The sequence below is a fragment of the Prionailurus bengalensis genome, chromosome E3 (assembly GCF_016509475.1).
Source record: "Prionailurus bengalensis isolate Pbe53 chromosome E3, Fcat_Pben_1.1_paternal_pri, whole genome shotgun sequence".
Taxonomy (NCBI): Eukaryota; Metazoa; Chordata; class Mammalia; order Carnivora; family Felidae; genus Prionailurus; species Prionailurus bengalensis.
Window position 1 is genome coordinate 30148837 of NC_057357.1, and position 17863 is coordinate 30166699.

The 17863-nt window shown below is 44.5% G+C and overlaps 1 protein-coding gene across 2 annotated transcripts in view; it reads right to left on the minus strand.

The window, feature by feature from the left end:
- Positions 1–17863, minus strand: part of ERCC4 (ERCC excision repair 4, endonuclease catalytic subunit) — a 32841-nt gene that overhangs the window by 4750 nt on the left and 10228 nt on the right. Inside the window, exons 5-10 of one of the 2 annotated variants that reach the window (XM_043560503.1) lie at positions 15465–15645; positions 14068–14196; positions 12786–12896; positions 10106–10703; positions 7701–7793; positions 1801–1913 (exon numbers count right to left, since the gene is read on the minus strand). In XM_043560503.1, coding sequence (XP_043416438.1) covers positions 1801–1913; positions 7701–7793; positions 10106–10703; positions 12786–12896; positions 14068–14196; positions 15465–15645 — 1225 coding nt within the window. The remainder of the gene's footprint in view (positions 1–1800; positions 1914–7700; positions 7794–10105; positions 10704–12785; positions 12897–14067; positions 14197–15464; positions 15646–17863) is intronic. The other variant, XM_043560504.1, reaches the window with a different exon arrangement.

Below are 17863 nucleotides of genomic sequence, written 5' to 3' on the forward strand. Positions count from 1 at the left end.
CTTGAATGTGCACAGAACAGCCTGGGAGCAAGTTAAAGGCAGTTCTGTGTTCAGAGGGTCTGGGGTAGGGCCCAAGACACCGTGTTTCTAATGGGTGGGTGCTAAGGATGCTGGCTGAAGGACTACACCTGGAAGGACCAGGGGCTGCTGTAGGCAGAATGGTGGCCCCTGTAAGATGCTCCGCATCCTAATCCCAGGAATGTGTAAATATATTACTTTACGTGACAAAGGGGACTTTGCAAATGAGACTAAATTAAGGATCTCAAGATTGGGAGATTATTCTGGATTACCCAGGCCCACCTCAAGGGTCCTTACAAGTGAAACAGGGAAGCAGGAAGGTCAGGGTCAGAGGCGCTGTCTTTGAAGGTGGAGGAAGGGCCAGGAGCCAAGGAGCACACGTGCCTCTAGAAGGCGGAAAAGGCAAGGAGATGGGGTCTCCCCTGGAGCCTGTGGGAGGGGCACAGCTGGCTTATACCTTGGTTTTAGCCCAGTGAAACCCATTTGGCCTCCAGAATTTGAAGAAAATAATCATAAGATAATAAATATATATGTTTCGGGGCACCTGGGTGGCTCAGTCAGTTAAGCATCTGACTTCGGCACAGGTCATGATCTCACAGTTTAGGGGTTTGAGCCCCGCATTGGGATCTGTGCTGACGGCTCAGAGCCTGGACCCGGCTTCCGATTCTGTGTCTCCCTCTCTCTCTGCAACACGCCCCCACTTGTGCGCTCTCTCTCTCTCTCTCTCAAAAATAAATAAACATTCAAAAAAATGTATACTGTTTCAAGCCACTGGATTTGTGGCAAGTTGTTATGGCAGCTGGAGGGCCTGGAGGACTGAACTCAGAAGGACAGACTTCTGTAAACGGCGTTCTGCATGGCTCCTACGTGCTCAAATCTCACTTCCTTCGTATGGCTGATGTTCGGTAGTTCTGCATGAAATGTCAGCAGCCTATCTGAGTCAACGAGAATCTTCTTCAAAAAAGACATAGATGCTCTGAGGTCAAGTTTCCCAAAGTAGGGTCCCGGGATCACTCCTATCAGGAGGCCCTGAGAGGCCGATCCCATTCCAGACTCACTGAGTCAGAATTTCCATGGAGGGGGGGCCTGTGGATCCGCAGCTCTGACAAGCCTCTGAGGTTATTCCCGAGGACCCTGACGTCTGGAGTCCTGCTGCTCTAACCGATCTCGCTCTGGACGCTAAGCCAACTCAGTCTTATTGCTTTCCTCATGCCACCTGGCTGGCAGCAGCCACCGCCAGGGGAAACGGGGACTTGGGGAGGGGGACAGGGTTATTCCTGGGTCACACCGCACTCGGAATTCAGCAGCTTTTGCTGGCATGCCACGGCGCAGACCGCAATGAGGGCACCACACACCCGGGATGTGGAGACGTGCCAAGAAGCAACACGTGGACACAGGAAGAGAAGTGGGGACGTGCCCCGCACAGCTCCTGCCTACCTGTGAGGTAAACCGGCTTCTCTGGGTGAAGGTAAGAACCTAATTGCCACTTGCACAGGTTCCTTGAGTTCTGTATCTCAGCCAATCACATTTGCGAGCAATGCCGGGGCGTGACGGATTCCGAGGTTGGGGCGCCTGGAGCACAGCCCCCTTATTTTACAGATGAGCAGCCAACGGCCCGGGAGGGACACATGGTTAGCGAATGTCAGCGCGGGCACCGGGTGTGGGAGCAGGCAGCCACCTGTACGAGGTTGCTGAGAAAAACCTCACCTCTGCGGAGAAGCTCTGGAAACCCACAGCCTCCTTTACAGGCAACGGGGGTGCCCAGCAAAGGGCAGGACTCACCTGCTTTCCGCGTGTCGGTGGGCGAGCCTGTGGACGCGGAGCCTCTCAGCAGGTCCAGGTTCCCCTCATCTCTCCCTTCCCTCCCTTCAGGCACAACCATGCTAGCCTTCTCCCTGGGGCGGAAGATATTTTAAACATTTGTTTCAACTAATTTCAAAATTCCAGATTTTAAATTTCCATACATTATAAGAAAACGATCTGCGTGACTATAGTGGCAAAGAGAACACAAGAAATATGTTAGACCAGCAAGCACAGTAAATACACACGGATGAACGACGGGCAAAGGAAGGAGAAAAGAGTTTCTTGGTTGGGTGCTACTTCTGATCTTCTGGAGTCACAAAATCTGTTGTTTAGTTTCCATTCTGTGCCTCCTTCAAGCACTTTGACACATGACATAAGCATGCAAAAATGCCACAGAGAGATGGAGATTTTTTATAAAAATGTGCTAATGCGTTTCTGCGCGTTAAAAATAATGCAAGCCACTTATATTCCAATACTTTCAGAGTAAATCATAGGTAGAAATGTTAAGAATCCGTGATTAAGAAAATGAAAGCACAGATGATACAGCTTTGATTTAAAAAAACAGGTGGGAGCCCCATTAAATACTTGGAATTTTACAAGACAATCCAGAGTAATACAAATTTCCAACAGAGATTCAACACAAAGATCTACGTCTCAGGTGAGACAACAGAGCAGCACGGATTCATTCACTCGTGCATTTGCTGAAAAACCTTTCCGGAGTGCTCCTCCCTGCTGTGTGCTAGGTGCTTCGGATTTAAATATGGCTACACAACAAATCCTGTCTTCGAGGTAGCTCAGTATCTCACAGCTGGTCGACGGACAGGACCGAACTATCATAACTAAGGTTTGTGGTCGGGAACTACAATCCTCAATGACCAAAGAAAGAGCGGACCAGGTTTGCCACAGTCGTATTTTTCAGAACCAATGAAGTTGGTTTTATAGTCAATTCATGAGCCAGCAAGCGCTGTGTGTCTGACTGGTGCCGGGAACGGCAGAAAGGATGCACAAAGCCGGGTCTCCTCCCTGGTAGAAACGGAGTCGAGAAAACAGAGCGAGGGTGAAACAACAGCGGCACTGACCAACGGCGGTCACAGAGCGCGGCGTAAGGTGAAACAGAAGGGGGATATTTAGTACTCACTAATAATTTCAGGAAGGGCTGAAGCAACAAAGATTTTCCAGTTAAAGGAAATAAAACCAGATGGACCAATTTTGCGACCAACTCTGGATAAGTGATGTTTTAGCCACTACGAGATACCACCAAAGAACAGAAATTACGATTTTAAATCCTATATATACCCTTTGAAACAATATACAAAGTTATTATTAGTACAACGTTTTATAGCTAAATGGCCCAAGGGGGCGGCCACAGTACCAGTTCCATTTTTCCTATTTTTCTCAAAATCAGTGTTCACCGTGGCCCTGCTGAAATTGGCTTGGCAGTGGCCGTGGCCCCATCAGCCACTCATTACAGATCCGTGACACCCACTAGACTCTAGTTGAGGACAAAGAGCAATCTATTCAGAAAAATAATTGCTCGTTGACTTCTTTTTCTTTAACATTTGGGATTAATATTAGGGATTTTTTTTTCTTTATTTCCACTTACTTTACTGGTTACGCTACATGTCACACATGGGGGCATCCCAATCTTCTGATTAATTTGTAGTCTGTGAGCGGCATAGTGGGTTAGCGTACGAACCCGTGTTTTGTGGAATCTGAAACCACTCACTGGCTGTGTGGTCTCAGGCAAGTAGTTTAATGGCTCTGTGGTGCCTCAATTTCATCTGTAAAATGGGGACAATAATAAAACCCACCCTAAAAGAGGCCCGTCAGGAGGATTATCCAATACATGTCAAGTACTCAGAAGAGCGCTTGGCATATAAAAAGCATTATAAAAGGTTAGTTGTTATTATAATTCTACTTTTCTTATAATGTGGTAAGTTCACCCCTTAATTATCCATGATAATGCTAAAACACTGGAGATTTGCCTTCAAAGGATTCCACGAGGGTTTCAATGAATAAAACAGCCAGTTTACCGTGAAATTTTGTACAGCATAACAGCAAATGGAGTCTGAGAAAAGATAAGCTCCTGAAATGAAGCCTGGATTGGGAGGAAAATCAGAAGTCTCCCTCAAATGAACAGAAATCTGCCATAATTATAAACATTCACTCCTTCGCCTTCAACATTTAGCATGATTACCCAAGTTCCATATGACAGAGAGAAAATAATTACAAGTGCAGACCCCTCTTCCCACTTAATCTAAAGTACTGAGGTTCCTTATTTTTACTTCAGCATCTTTAATGATATTTGAATAGCTTGTAAAACGTGATGATGTAGGGAGGAGGTGCTGAACCGTAAGTCTCTTCCAACGGGCACGCATTCTGGCCTTCATGCTAACTCACTTTGGGATCACGAGCTATTCAAATAACCTCACCCCCGCCTTTGCAAAGCAGTGACCTCTCCAAACTATGTCTACTCGGAACGTTATGGCCAATCTTTCTACCCGGGGAGCGTTTTATTATCAATACTTAGGAGTGCCATTTTTTTTTTTTTTCTCCTGTCATCGGTAACCCACTGATCTTGCCCAGACAAGCCATCTGTTCACTGCCAGTTTGCGGGATTCATTCCTTTCTGGTTGTTTTAAATAGTAGCACTGCTTTTATTCTTACGACATCACCCACGGAGGTCCTGGCAAAAGCACATTGTCTTTTTCTCACATTAAATTTCTCAGTATGGGCTCAGTGCAAATGCTCTTTCAGCACCACACCTCATATATATTTTCCTTTTCAAAACAAACACTTCTCAAATTCCCCAAGTTTTCTGGGAAAGTAAATATCTTGAGAGTCTAGATGGTGTAACTTCCTGATTGCTGTGTAATATGGGAAGATCTAACTTCTAATAAGTAGACAACCACCATTGAGTTAGGAGATTAGGCTGGACCACAGATAAAATTACATTAAACTCTGATATGGAAATGATCATGTAGACGGAAAGGCAGGGGACAGTCCGTATTCCAGATTCTGCCGGCTGGTTTCTAGGACGTGCCAGGCTTACCCACAGCTTATCACCGAGCCATTTGATGTGGAGGCTTGCTCCAAAATACGAATGGCCCGGGGTCCCCGGCAGCTTGCTACAATCTACTAAAAGGACTCTTTTCTAGATGAGGTTCCCTGATGTGTTCGACAAGAGGCAGCCTGGAGCACAAAACCTCACCCGCTCAGGCCTTCTCCCCGCCACATCCCACCAGGCTCCTTTGGCTACACCGCTGCAGGAAAGGCCCAGTCTCCTGAGGACTGGCCCTTGACCAGCTTCTGGGAGTTGAGCTCTGAACCCTTGCAATCGTCTGCCTCATCAAGGGTTTTGCATGCCAGAGGCCTGGGGCCACCTGGCCCCGGTCTGATCAGATGCTTTATGCTAACTTGATGTGGTGTAAATACCCGCTTTTGCTCTGGGGGGCTGGAGAACTACAATCACGATGGGTACTCTGTGCTCACGTGACTGATCCCCAGTAAAAACTCGGGGCCCCAAGGCTCTGGTCAGCTTCCCCGTTGACAACCCTTAGCACGTGCTGTCACTCACCGCAGCTGGGAGGATGAAGCACATCTGTGTGACTCCATGGGGAGAGGACACCTGGGGGCTTCCTCCTGGTTTTTCCTGGACTGTGCCGCATGGGTTCTTACCCTCTGCTAATTTTAATCTGTATCCTTTTGCTGTAATAAACCATGACTGGGAGTATACCAGTGTTTTCTGGCTCTCGTGGGTCCTTCGGGTCGATCCCTGAATCTGAGGAGGGTCTCGCGGACCTTCACACGAACGCCAGTAACCTAATCTGAATGGTCTTAGCTCTAAGTGCTCATTTGGGACTTGGTGACCATCAACCAGAGCACGCTTGGGCAGAGGTGTTTTAAGAAGAGCGAAGGAACAGTGAGGAGGTACCGACCCACATCTAGTAGCACCAGCTCCGGTTGCATCTGCAAATCTCTGAAATCTGTTCCCTTCTCCTCGTCAGCCTAATCTTGGCTACCACCTTTTCTCCTGACTCGCTTCCCTGTTCCATCCCTTCCCCAGTTTGATGCCAGAGAGCGCCTCTAAAAATAGACTTCCCACTTAGAACGCTTCGGTGCTGTCTCACTGCCTCCACAGTCACGTTCTCGATCCTCACCAGGGCTTCCTGTATCTCGGCGCCTTCACGCACACTCCTCTCCGCCCTGTCGACTTAGCACCTGGGGCACATTCTTCACGCGTCGGCTTACGCGTCACCTCTCCAACGAAGCCACCCGTTGTCCCCACACCGGGCCTGGTCTCTCTGGCACCCACTACCACACCCTGTTCTTTCACCACTGTGGCCGGGCTCCATACAGGTCCGCTTAGTGTAATACTCATGGTCACTTAACGCTCGTCTTTTCCACCAGAGGATGAGCTCGAGCAGCGCAGGGACTTCCGGCACTGCTGTGACTACAGCATGCTCCTAGAGGCACAGGGCTTGGCACCTCGGAGATGCCCGGTACATGTCTGTTGGCGGTTTTGAGTCATGGGGGAGAGAGGGTCTAGAAGGCACAGAAGAAACGCTAAAAGCTCTGGACAGGAAGAGGCAGCCTGTTGAATACCTGGTTGGTTATCACACTTTCTGAAATATTTTGCCAAAAAACATAAGTACACGCATATAAACCATACCACAGAGCCTGTTAATAGAAAATACTTTCATAGGCTGAAAGGACTGGCCAGAAGCTGGAAGAATCCACGGCCAAGGCACATCGTACTCACAGAGGATTTGGCGGGGGGGAAGGGTACTGCCCATGTAACGAGCTGAGCCCCTCCACAGGGACCCAGCGGCACGGATTCAGTAAGCACCCGTTTCCAAGAAAGCATGCCCCGGAGGAAGTGGGGTATGGGGACATTTTACGTGTACACTGAGAGCCCACAGCCAGTGTTAGAGGAAGGCTGTCCATTGTGAAATTCTGTGGGGAGCCCTGGTGGGCTGACAGCCAGTGACAATGATTTCCACCCTCTCGTTGCCACTGATACACTGCCAATGTCTGAGGCTTGGAGATTGGTCAGTCCAAGCCACAGTCTCCTCCACTCTAGCCTTTTCTCTAGCTCAGCTCGAGGATGCCCCATCCAGCCCCTGCCCTGGCTTTTGAGGCCCCTCAGAGATCACGTGGCCCATCTTCCCTCACCAAGCTGCCACCTCCTGGACAGCATCCCCTGGTGCGAGGTTATCAGATTTCCCCAGGACCTAGGCGGGGGTAAAAGGTAGCTGACCGGTTTGTGCGTACCTCACTTAGAACATCTGCCTTATGTTACAAAGAAGAGCATTTTCGATTTGGATTTGGCATGCTGCCAGACGCTCGTCCTAAAACTCATACACGAATGTTTGGGTAAACGTCACACCGTCAAAAAAAAATGTCTTCCTGGGGTGATTCTGCCGCTGGTGATCTGAAGTGACTGGGTTGTAAAAGCATTTCCCGGCCAAAGGGAAGGCAGTCACCCACCCCAGACCATGGAAATCTTACAAGGAGGAACTAAATCATCACTCCAAGGCAAAGGAGAAATCTCGTGCATGGGGGTATGGGAAATTTAAGAACGTTATTTCTTAGGAAAGTAGTCGGTCGAGCTGAATTTTTGGTGTTTTGCGTCACATGTCTTTACAAGCAGAGAAGCAGATCTCTCCACGTTTCCAATATTCTGTCAAACCATCGAAAGGCAACCCGAGGCGGGGGAGAAAGAAGAAAGGTGCATGTACCCCAGGGATGAAGCGGACCACAGGTTTATCTTGACGCGATCCTCCCAGGGTCCCCCTCTCCATCCCTCCTGAGGGTGATTATGCTATGCCTCCACTCAGAGAAGCCCCTAGACCTTGAAAGTTTCCATGTATTATTACCTTATGAGTTTTTCAAAAGCTTCCTTTTCTTTCCGCAAAGCAGTGAGATAGCGCTGTTCTTCTGTTGAGCCTCCGTATATAAGAAAGTAAACCCTGCCAGTTAAAACAGAACTCTTTTAGGCTGTAAAAACATAATTTTTAATCCCTAAAAGGAAGAGCACAGCACAGCATTTGAAATCAGCAACCTAGAGGGCTGCAATAATAAATATTTGACCAAGAATAAAAGGTTCCATTAATCACACACCTAAAAACGAAGCTGCCTAAACCCCCACCTGTTAAAAGTCTCATTACCACATTTTTTGGCCCCCTTCACAGAAAGGAGGAACAGAGTTTAGGTAAACACTGAAATATAACTAGAGGGAGAGAGTAAGTCTTGCCTCAGAAGTATAAACAAATCAGAAAACACAGAATCTCGGCGGCTTCTCTTTTGTCACTTTTCTCTTTACCCCTCTGCCAAACGATAATTTGAAAAGCTGGCTGCTAGTTATAAAACGCAGCTTGTGAAAGTTCATGCCAGCGAGAAATAAACACATGCAATCTATATGACCTTTATCTTCCTTCTCGGTTCTCTTTTAACCATGTCTTAACAGAACCGAGTCAGTGCACATTTTATATAAACACATGGGCATGGAAGACATATGGATGCTATCAGCCTCAAGACAATAATTCGATATATTATTTTCTCTTAGGAAGGGCAGCTTTCCTATCTTGTTTGTTGCTAAGAGGCTGAATTAAGCACCTTGTCTGTCCTCCTTCTTCACCTTTTACTGGAGGTTTTCAGCCCTCAACTTTTCTTCCAGATGTCATACTCCTAGGTTATCTTTCTTTGAAGTGTGGACCGCTCAAAAACAAAAAAACATACAAGAAAAACCATTGGACAATGAGTCCAGAGGCCTCAGCTGTCCCCCAGAAGTGCGACATGGCCACGGGCAAGTAACTCATCACTTCTGGGCCTCAGTTTCCCACTGATGGAGACCAGTGGAACCCCAAGGTCCCTTCCAATTCTCACATTTTGTTTTCAAATATCACACTGTTCCATTCTCAGGCAACAGACAACTTTACAGCGAACAAGCTATCTACACAGGTGATCAATAGCAAAGTATGAAAAATCTACCAGCCTATAATTATTTGACCAGCTTCGTCCAATCTCTTCATCCTGTGTTATTTCTGACCCACCTGCTCCATTCATCTCTGCTCGGGAAGGTTGTGTCAGTTAAGCCGCTAGGAAGGTTTCTTTTGGCTCTGTTTTTGGTTCAGACTGAGTTCAGGATATTAATTTTGCTGTTTATTTCCTTCAGATAATTGGAGGGCCAGAACACTATATTCTTTGAGAGGCATCATTTTCTCAATCTGATATTTCTCTAGATTTTTTTAGCTGCTAATTCTTGAAACTCAAGAAAACTTGGTACAATAATTCCCCAAACACTTTCGTTTTATGTGGATGTAACTTAGAGTCACTTCAAATTTATATGGATGACCTTTCAGAAGATCGAAATTACGGAGGTGAGTCATAACTACAGTAATTTTTGGTGGAGGTTATGATATTATAGATTTTCTGGCCTTGTTCAGATCCAGCACCCCAGAAGCTACAACCAATGCATAAGGCACACAGTATGGAACAGCAGGGCAGTAAGTAATGGGAATACAAATCATTCCCTAGATTTGTTGTTCTGCTAGAACATCTGACACGCTTCATATGCAAACTTCCTAGATTGGTCAGAAAGCAAAAGAAGGTTTCATAAACTCCACCCACCCATCATGACAACAGAATGTTAAAGACAATCCATGTGTAGCTGGTGCGGTGTCTGTGTTAAAGCCTGAAGAACTGTGAGATTGGAGCCTTTCAGAAACAGTTCAATGGATGGAATATTACTTGGCCACGAAAAAGAATGAAATCTTGCCACTGCCACAACGTGGATGGACCTCAAGGGCAGTGTGCTAGGCGAAATAAGCCAGACAGAGAAAGACAAATAAATACCATATGATTTCACTTATAAGTGGAATCTGAAAAGAAACAAAACAGATGAACAAACAACAACAGAGAGAGAGACTCAGACAGCGGACACAGTGATGGTTGCCAGAGGGGGTGTGGGGAGAATGGGGAGAATGGGCAGAATGGGCGACGGGGATGAAGAGGTACAAACTTATAAAATAAATAAGCTGCGGGATGAAAAGTACAGCATTGGGAATATAGGCGATGATACTGTAACACACTTATCATGGTGAGCATTTTAGAACATATATAATTGCCCAATCACTGTGTTATATGCCTGAAACTAATCGAATAGGTCAAGCTATACTTCAATAACAAAGATAGATATATATATATATATATATATATATATATATATATATACACGCATCAAAAAAGAGAGAGGAAAGAGCTCATGTTCTTTATAACTTGCCTCAGAGGCTTCCCGGGCCTACTCGCCCGGTAAATCTCAAGCTGGCGAACAAACGTTAGCTCGGCGTCGTACAGAACCACGTATCTCGGTTCCACCTCGTGCAGCACCCTTGTCAGAGCATAGGGGTCACTGCAGCCCAAGAGCGGGTGGATGATGGTGAGCGGGTCTTTCAGTATTCCATAAGCGGCATCGGATGACAAGTTTAAGTCAAATTCCTCGTGCTTGATTTCTTCTAAGGAACTGTCTGGGCTACTGCCCGTGTCTCCAGGACAGCCTTCCTTGGCATCCCCTTCCTCTTCCGGTTCTTCAGGCTTTCCTATCATCTGTGTTAAAGTTAACCGCCGCTTCTTCTTCTTGAGAGTCCTTTCTTTGGGGGCAGCCCTCTGTTTGCTGTGGGGGTCTTTAGGCCTTTTGTGAGATTTCGCCATTCTCTTTGCACTGTCCTCATTTCTAAATTGCACCCACACGTCCTCGGCTTTGCTGTCCCTCTCAAAGGTCTTCCTGTAGAGCCTCAACAAGAAGGCCTCTGCTCCGATCGTGATATACTCTCTCAGCTGGGAACACGTTCGCTCATCACTTGCACAAATCAGTACCTGACCTAAAATGACCAAACAGCGTAATGTTACCATTACCTCACGTGTCCCCCCACCGCCACCAAACCCCCGTTCTCTGTCTGCCTGCTCGCCTCCTCCCCTGACAAAGAAGACACATCTTACCCCTTGGCGCATTTACAATTTGTTTAAAAAGGGTCTCAGATGCTTATCAAATGCTTTCCCTCTCTGACAGGATTAGTGAAATCTTTTGAGTAAAGTTGAAGCCAGAAACATTTAGTCTTAGGAAAGCCTAGCCGTGGTATAATGGAGGCTTTACAGAAGCTCTTTTTAATTAATAATTTTCCAGAGGATTTTATATGCCAAAATAAATTCCAAATGGATTACTGAGTCAAATGTTAAATATTAAATCATTAAAAAAAAAGGCAACTACTCTCCATCTCTGTGGATGGAGATGATTTTCTAGGCTTAAAAACAGTGGAAGATATCTCAGACAAGACTGATATCTATAATCTGAGAGGGACTCTATATAAGAAAAAAACTGTGCATTAAGAAAGCTAAAGACAGAAAAACGACTTTACAAAACAACTATCATAAATGATAGTGTCTTTAATATATAAAAAGCCAATACGAACCGAGGACATACCCTAATTTGGCCAAGGAAAAGAAAGACAATTCACCAAAGAGGAAAAAGCATTAAGAAAACATTGAGCTTGGGGTGCCTGGGTGGCTCAGTCGGTTACAAGTCCGACTTCAGCTCAGGTCATGATCTTATAGCTCATGAGTTCGAGCCCCACATCGGGCTCTGTGCTGACAGTTCAGAGCCTGGAGCCTGCTTCCGATTCTGTGTCTCCCTCTCTCTGACCCTTTCATGCTTGTGCTCTGTCTCTCTCTCTCTCTCAAAAATAAACATTAAAAAACATTTTTTACATTAAAAAAAGAAAACATTGAGCTTAGCAAACACCAAATTTCAAATGAACATTTTTCTCCAAATTAATAAAATTGTTACACATATGTATGTATATACACACACGAATATATGATCTCCAGTCACTGCTAAGTGAAAAAGAGATGAGCTCTTACATTGCTAGAAGAAATGAAAACTCATAAAAATTTCATGTAAGTCAAATGTGGTAATATGTCTCAAGAACGTTATCATTTGACTTGCTAATTATATATCCAGAAATTACATTGCACTGTGACCTTAACAATGTGAAACAGAAAATACAGAAAAGAAAACCTGGAGGAAATACACCAATGTGGCTTCTAGACATAATTTTTTTTCCTTTCTCTTTTTTCTTGGTACTTTTCAATTTTCCTAAGGGAGCAGGCATGACTTGGAGTCTTAAATCAAAGTACCATACGTTCTCAGATAGTATCACCAGCGTATTTACTCATATAAGAATTATGTGCTTGCCTTTACTGATTCATAGGAGTTCAAAGTCTCAATAGACTAAAGAAAAATCTAGTTTTTTTAAACATCTGGTTTTGGGGCGCCTGGGGGGCTCAGTCGGTTAAGTGTCTGACTTTGGCTCAGTCATGATCTCATGGTTTGTGGGCTCAAGCCCCACGTCAGGCTCTGTGCTGACAGCTCGGAGCCTGGAGCCTGTTTCAGATTCTGTGTCTCCCCATCTCTCTGTCCCTCCCCTGCTTGTGCTCTGCCTCTGTCTCTCTCTCCAAGATAAATAAACATTAAAAAAAAAAGTAAATATCTGGTTTTATTTAAAAAAAATTTTTAGCGGGTTTGGTCTACGATGCTAATCTACTAGTATACTCATGCTTGAAGAGAGGGGCCCTAAAACTGGAATTTTTTTTTTTTAATTTTTTTTTTTCAACGTTTATTTATTTTTGGGACAGAGAGAGAGAGACAGAGCATGAACGGGGGAGGGGCAGAGAGAGAGGGAGACACAGAATCGGAAACAGGCTCCAGGCTCTGAGCCATCAGCCCAGAGCCCGACTCGGGGCTCGAACTCACGGACCTCGAGATCATGACCTGAGCTGAAGTCGGACGCTTAACTGACTGAGCCACCCAGGCGCCCCAATAAGAGTAAGTTACTTTTAAAGGACTAATAACGAAGACTCATTTGCTCCATTTTGAAAGCAAACGTCCTCTTCTCTTTTTTTCCTACCTGGACCCCCAAGGGCTTCACTTTCCTTATTTTCCGCCTCAATTTCTTTCAGTACTTCGGTCAGAGCTTCCCACTTCGGGTTGCTTTCTAGCACCAATTCCTTTTTTGTTTCTGTATGGGAATAAAAGGATAACCTCATTCTCCAGGGTAGTATTCACCTGTAAAGTGTTCCACAGGCTTTCAAAACAACACAACACAGACAACACAAGTGTCATTCCAAAAGCTTGTTCTTTTGAGCTTCCTTCCTGATGCCAGATAGAAACTACTTTCTTGAAAAAGGTCTCTTTAAGGTCTAAATAGAAGATATTTGAAACCGACATTAACAGAGGTTTCATAGTGGGGCGCCTGAGTGGCTCAGTCGGTTGAGCGTCCACTCTTGGTTTCGGCTCAGGTCATGATCTCATGGATCATGGGTTTGAGCTCACATCAGGCTCTGTGTTTACAGCATGGAGGCTGCCTGGGATTCTCTCCCTCCCTCTTTCTCTGCCTCTCTCTGGCTTGCACACATGCTCTCTCTCAAAATAAATAAATGAACTTTAATTTAAAGGAAAGAGAGGTTTCATAGTGCCTTGAGAGAAAGTTACATGTACGTCATGAATTTCAGATGATTCTGTATTAGTTGTCAACCGTGATACTATATATAAGCTGCTACATAAAACGAAAGAATTAGTACAGAGGAAGAGTATTTATTATTTCTAATCCGCATGACTTTCACATTCCTGAAAATGGAATACAAGGAGACCACAATCAAACATTTCTGTAAGTACCCAAACGCATCACTAATGTATTTAAGTTTTGAACTAGACCTTTGAACTAGGCAGAAAGTCAGCATCAATCCTATCCCATGCTTTAAAAAACCAATGATATTTGTCATACCCACTAGATAAGTATTGGAATAAACCCATTCTCGCCTCATTCTGGTATATTTATTTTTGTACAGCTAAAAGGAATGTTAAATATTCTGTTAAGACTGTAAGTGCCAAAAGTAGTTATTATTCTAAAGTAAAAAAAAAAAATGTATCAATCAATAGTTCTTATATAGCAGTAAGAACACTCCTGACTGATATTTGGCAGTTGTTACCCGGAATCCTCTAACAACGGATTCTAGGACTTGCCACGTTGGATACTTTCAACTTACGTTACACATAACACGCCTTTAACATACAGGCACGCATTCTTCACACAGCTGAAGGAGACTGAGGATTACACGTTGACTTGGTAAGAATTTTCACACCAAATACTTAAATAAGAGACACAGTTAAAGATGAAGCCTACAGGATACCTTGCACTTGCTCAATTTCCGTTTTTTCAGACACTTTGCCTTTTTTGTTCATTTTGGCATCTGGAAGATGATAAACCCTTGCTCGAGCATTAACAAACATCGAGGTGCTGGAGTCAAGAAAGAGCCAACCTAATATGAAAAGTTAAAAAAAAAAAAAAGGCCTTCAACTTGGGATGAATTTTAAAGACTCTCTGATGGTCACATGCCCTATCTATACAACTGCCTGCCATCGTGTTCTCTGAACCGTACCTTCTCCCTTACTGAGGCCTCACTGTTTGATTAGGCCAGTGGGCTTTCAAAGTGTGGCCTACTGACCTCTGGGGGCCACCAAAACGTTTTCAGGGAGTCTGGACCTCAAAACTATTCTCAGATGAGTAATAATTCCTTATTTGGTTTTTTCCCCACTGTGTTGACATTTCTGGTAATGGTGCAAAAGCATTGGGGGGTAACACTGCTGGGCACCTGAGCGTCATCAAGGCAGTGGAACCAAAGAGTACTAGTGGTCAATGTGTTCTTCACTGCTGTGCATTCGTAGCTTATTACTTAATGTCCCTGATGAAGCAATAAAAACTATTAATTGTAGGGGCGCCTGGGGGGCTCAGTTGGTTGAGTGTCTGACTCCTTCTTTCTGTTCAGGTCATGATCTTGAGGTTGTGGGACTGAGCCCTGCATCAGGCTCTGTGCTGAACATGGAGCCTGCTTAATATCCTCTCTCCCTCCCTCCCTCCCTCTCTCTCCCTCCCTCTCTCTCCCTCCCTCCCTCTCTCTCTCCCTCTGCCCCTTTTTCCTGCCTGCTTGCTCTTTCTCTCTCAAATAAAACAAAATAATTTTTAAAAGTTAAAAACATTACTAATGGTAGTAAATCTTGGCCTCAGAGGACAACGGACCCCATTTTGAAAATCAACGGTCTTGTCAAACAGTGACAGAGGTCACATTAGTGGGGCAGATGTGGATGGTAGAAAAACAAGACGGTAGTCAACTGTTCAAGTATGTTTCTCTACAAATCTCTTCAGTCTTCAGCACTCTAGCTGATGAAACCCTAAACTCCCTTGCTGTTTCTTAGGAGAAAATGAATTTGAAGTTCTTAACAACTAAACTTCCAGAACACAACCTATTTCTAAGTTGGGGACTGCCTGTAATATACAGAGTCTTTTCTAGAAATAAGATTGCCCGGAATGGATATGAATATTTATTATTATACAGAACAGAAGTTCAGTAGGCGGAAACATTAGCTATCAATAAAACCTACATCCTTATGCTATGAACATAAAACGTAATTTGAAAGCTTAGTATACCGTGTAGTTGAATATAGCACTCCCCACATCTGATTCCCCAACAAAATCCGACACTTTATTCAAATCAGCTCCCATAATAATATTAGTATTTTTATCTCCCACCTGAATTCTGACCAAAAGCCTTCTCTGTCGCTCTCAGAGATTCCAGAAGATTAAGGAATGTGATACAATCATACTGAGAGAGATACTGCAGCAAAGTTCGTAATATCTTCAAATCCTGAACCAAGGACTTAGTCTTGGCTCCAAGCTGGTGCCACAAGGGATCCAGATAATGGCGGATCGTCTAAAACAAGAATACAGTTTAGTATGGCTAAAAATATATTTGATATAGCTATTATTTATTTATTATTTGAGAGAGAGAGCGAGCGAGCGAGCGAGCGTGGGAGCAGGGGAGAGGCAGAGAGAGGGAGAAAGGGAATTTCACACAGGCTCCATGCTGTCAGTGCTGAGCCTGATGTGGGGCTTGAACTCATCAACCATGAGCTCATGACCTGAGCCAAATTCAGACGCTGAACTGACTGAGCCACCCAGGTGTCCCCAATCATTTGTTTTCATGAAACATCAAACCTTACAGCTTAGACCCGCCCAGTTTCTGCCCAGTTTGGCTGTGACCCTATCCTGGATACATAAAGATGTGGGATCCAGCTGAACAGGGAACAGAGGGCACATACCAGGGAAACTACATGATATCAAATTAAATAACGACGTACCTTAACTCTGTGGTGTAAGTGATTTGCTTGGGGTTTTTTTCCCCCCAATGTGATTCATGGATGGAAAAGAATTTGTTAAATTAACAAGGGACTACATTTGAATGTTTTCTGGGATCCTAAAGTGTGGCCTAAAATGAAGGCTAACTTTGGCATGTACTATGTAGGTATCTACGTATCCACTGCTACGTATATACACGTCCTTCACAAACTGATTTTTTTTTTTTAACTGTTTATTTATTTTTGAGAGAGAGACAGAGTGCAAGCAGGGGACGGGCAAAGAGAGAGGGAGACACAGAATCTGAAGAAGTCTCCAGGCTCTGAGATGTCAGCACAGAGACCGACGCAGGGCTCGAATCCACGAACGGCGAAATCATGACCTGAGCTGAAGTCGGACGCTTAACCGACTGAACTACCCAGGCGCCCCACAAACTATTTCTTAACTAAAAAGGATAATACCTGTAGCATGCTATGGAAGCAGTATCACTACACGGCACCTTACCCAACAAATTCATACTCAGAAGGAGTATCTGGGTGACCATATAGTTTACTGTCCAATCTGGGGCTCTTATGAAAATGAAATTATATTAGTAATAATCACTCCGGAACAATAGACAGATCCTAGAACTATCCTAGACAAACTGGGACATATAACTGCATGCCTGCTTTGTAAAATAATCTACAAAAGTTAAATTTTCCGGGCACCTGGGCAGCTCAGGCAGTTGAGCATCTGACTATTGATTTCTGCAGGGTTGTGGGATCAAGCCATGCTCAGTGTGGAACCTGCTTAGGATTGCCCCTTCCCCACCCCCCCGCCCCGCCCCTCTCTCTCATTCATGCTCTCGCTCTCTCTCCTATTCTTTTTTTAATGTTTATTTATTTTTGAGAGAGACAGAGACAGAATGCGAGCGGGTTAGGGGCGGAGAGAGAGGGAGACACAGAATCCGAAGCAGGCTCCAGGCTCTGAGCTGTCAGCAGAGACTCCCACACGGGGCTCGAACCCATGAACCATGAGATCATGACCTGAGCCAAAGTCGGACGCTCAACCAACTGAGCCACCCAGGCGCCCCTCGCTCTCTCTCTTAAACAAATGTTAATTTTCTGGGGCGCCTGGGTAGTTCAGTTGGTTAAGCATCCCACTTCGGCTCGGGTCATGATCTCACGGTTTGTGGGTTTGAGCCCCGAGTCAGTCTCTGTGCTGACAGCTTGGAGCCTGGAGCCTGCTTCGGATTCTGTGTCTCCCTCTCTCTCTGCCCCTCCTCTGCTAATGCTCTGTCTTTCTCTGTCTCTCTAAATAAATAAATAAATAAATAAATAAATAAATAAATAAATGTTTAAAAAATTAAATAAATAAAAAATAAAAAAATTTTTAAAATGTTAATTTTCTAACAAGAGAGTCATGTCTGCATTTACATCTGGTTGCTGAAAGAATACCCAAAATACTACTTTGACCTTTACCAGGGAATGAGAAACAGAAACTTAGTACAAAACCTATCAGGTTACATTTTGTTTTTTAATAAGGACGCACACATTCTATTAAAAGAATGGGAAGGGTTTTTTTGTGGTTTTTCTTTGTGGCTTCACATGCACTAAACTGTAAGAACAGAGGAACAAAACATAATGTAATTAGTTTTATGTATCATTATTTCAATAAAAGCACTTTCTGGAAGAATCAGAGATACGAGGAGTTAAATTTTTCCTTTTAAATAATCACTGTGAATTATTTCCAGTGACACAGAGATGCATTCAGAGCTTAAAAGACAGGAACTTGTTCCACCAAAATATAGAAAAAAA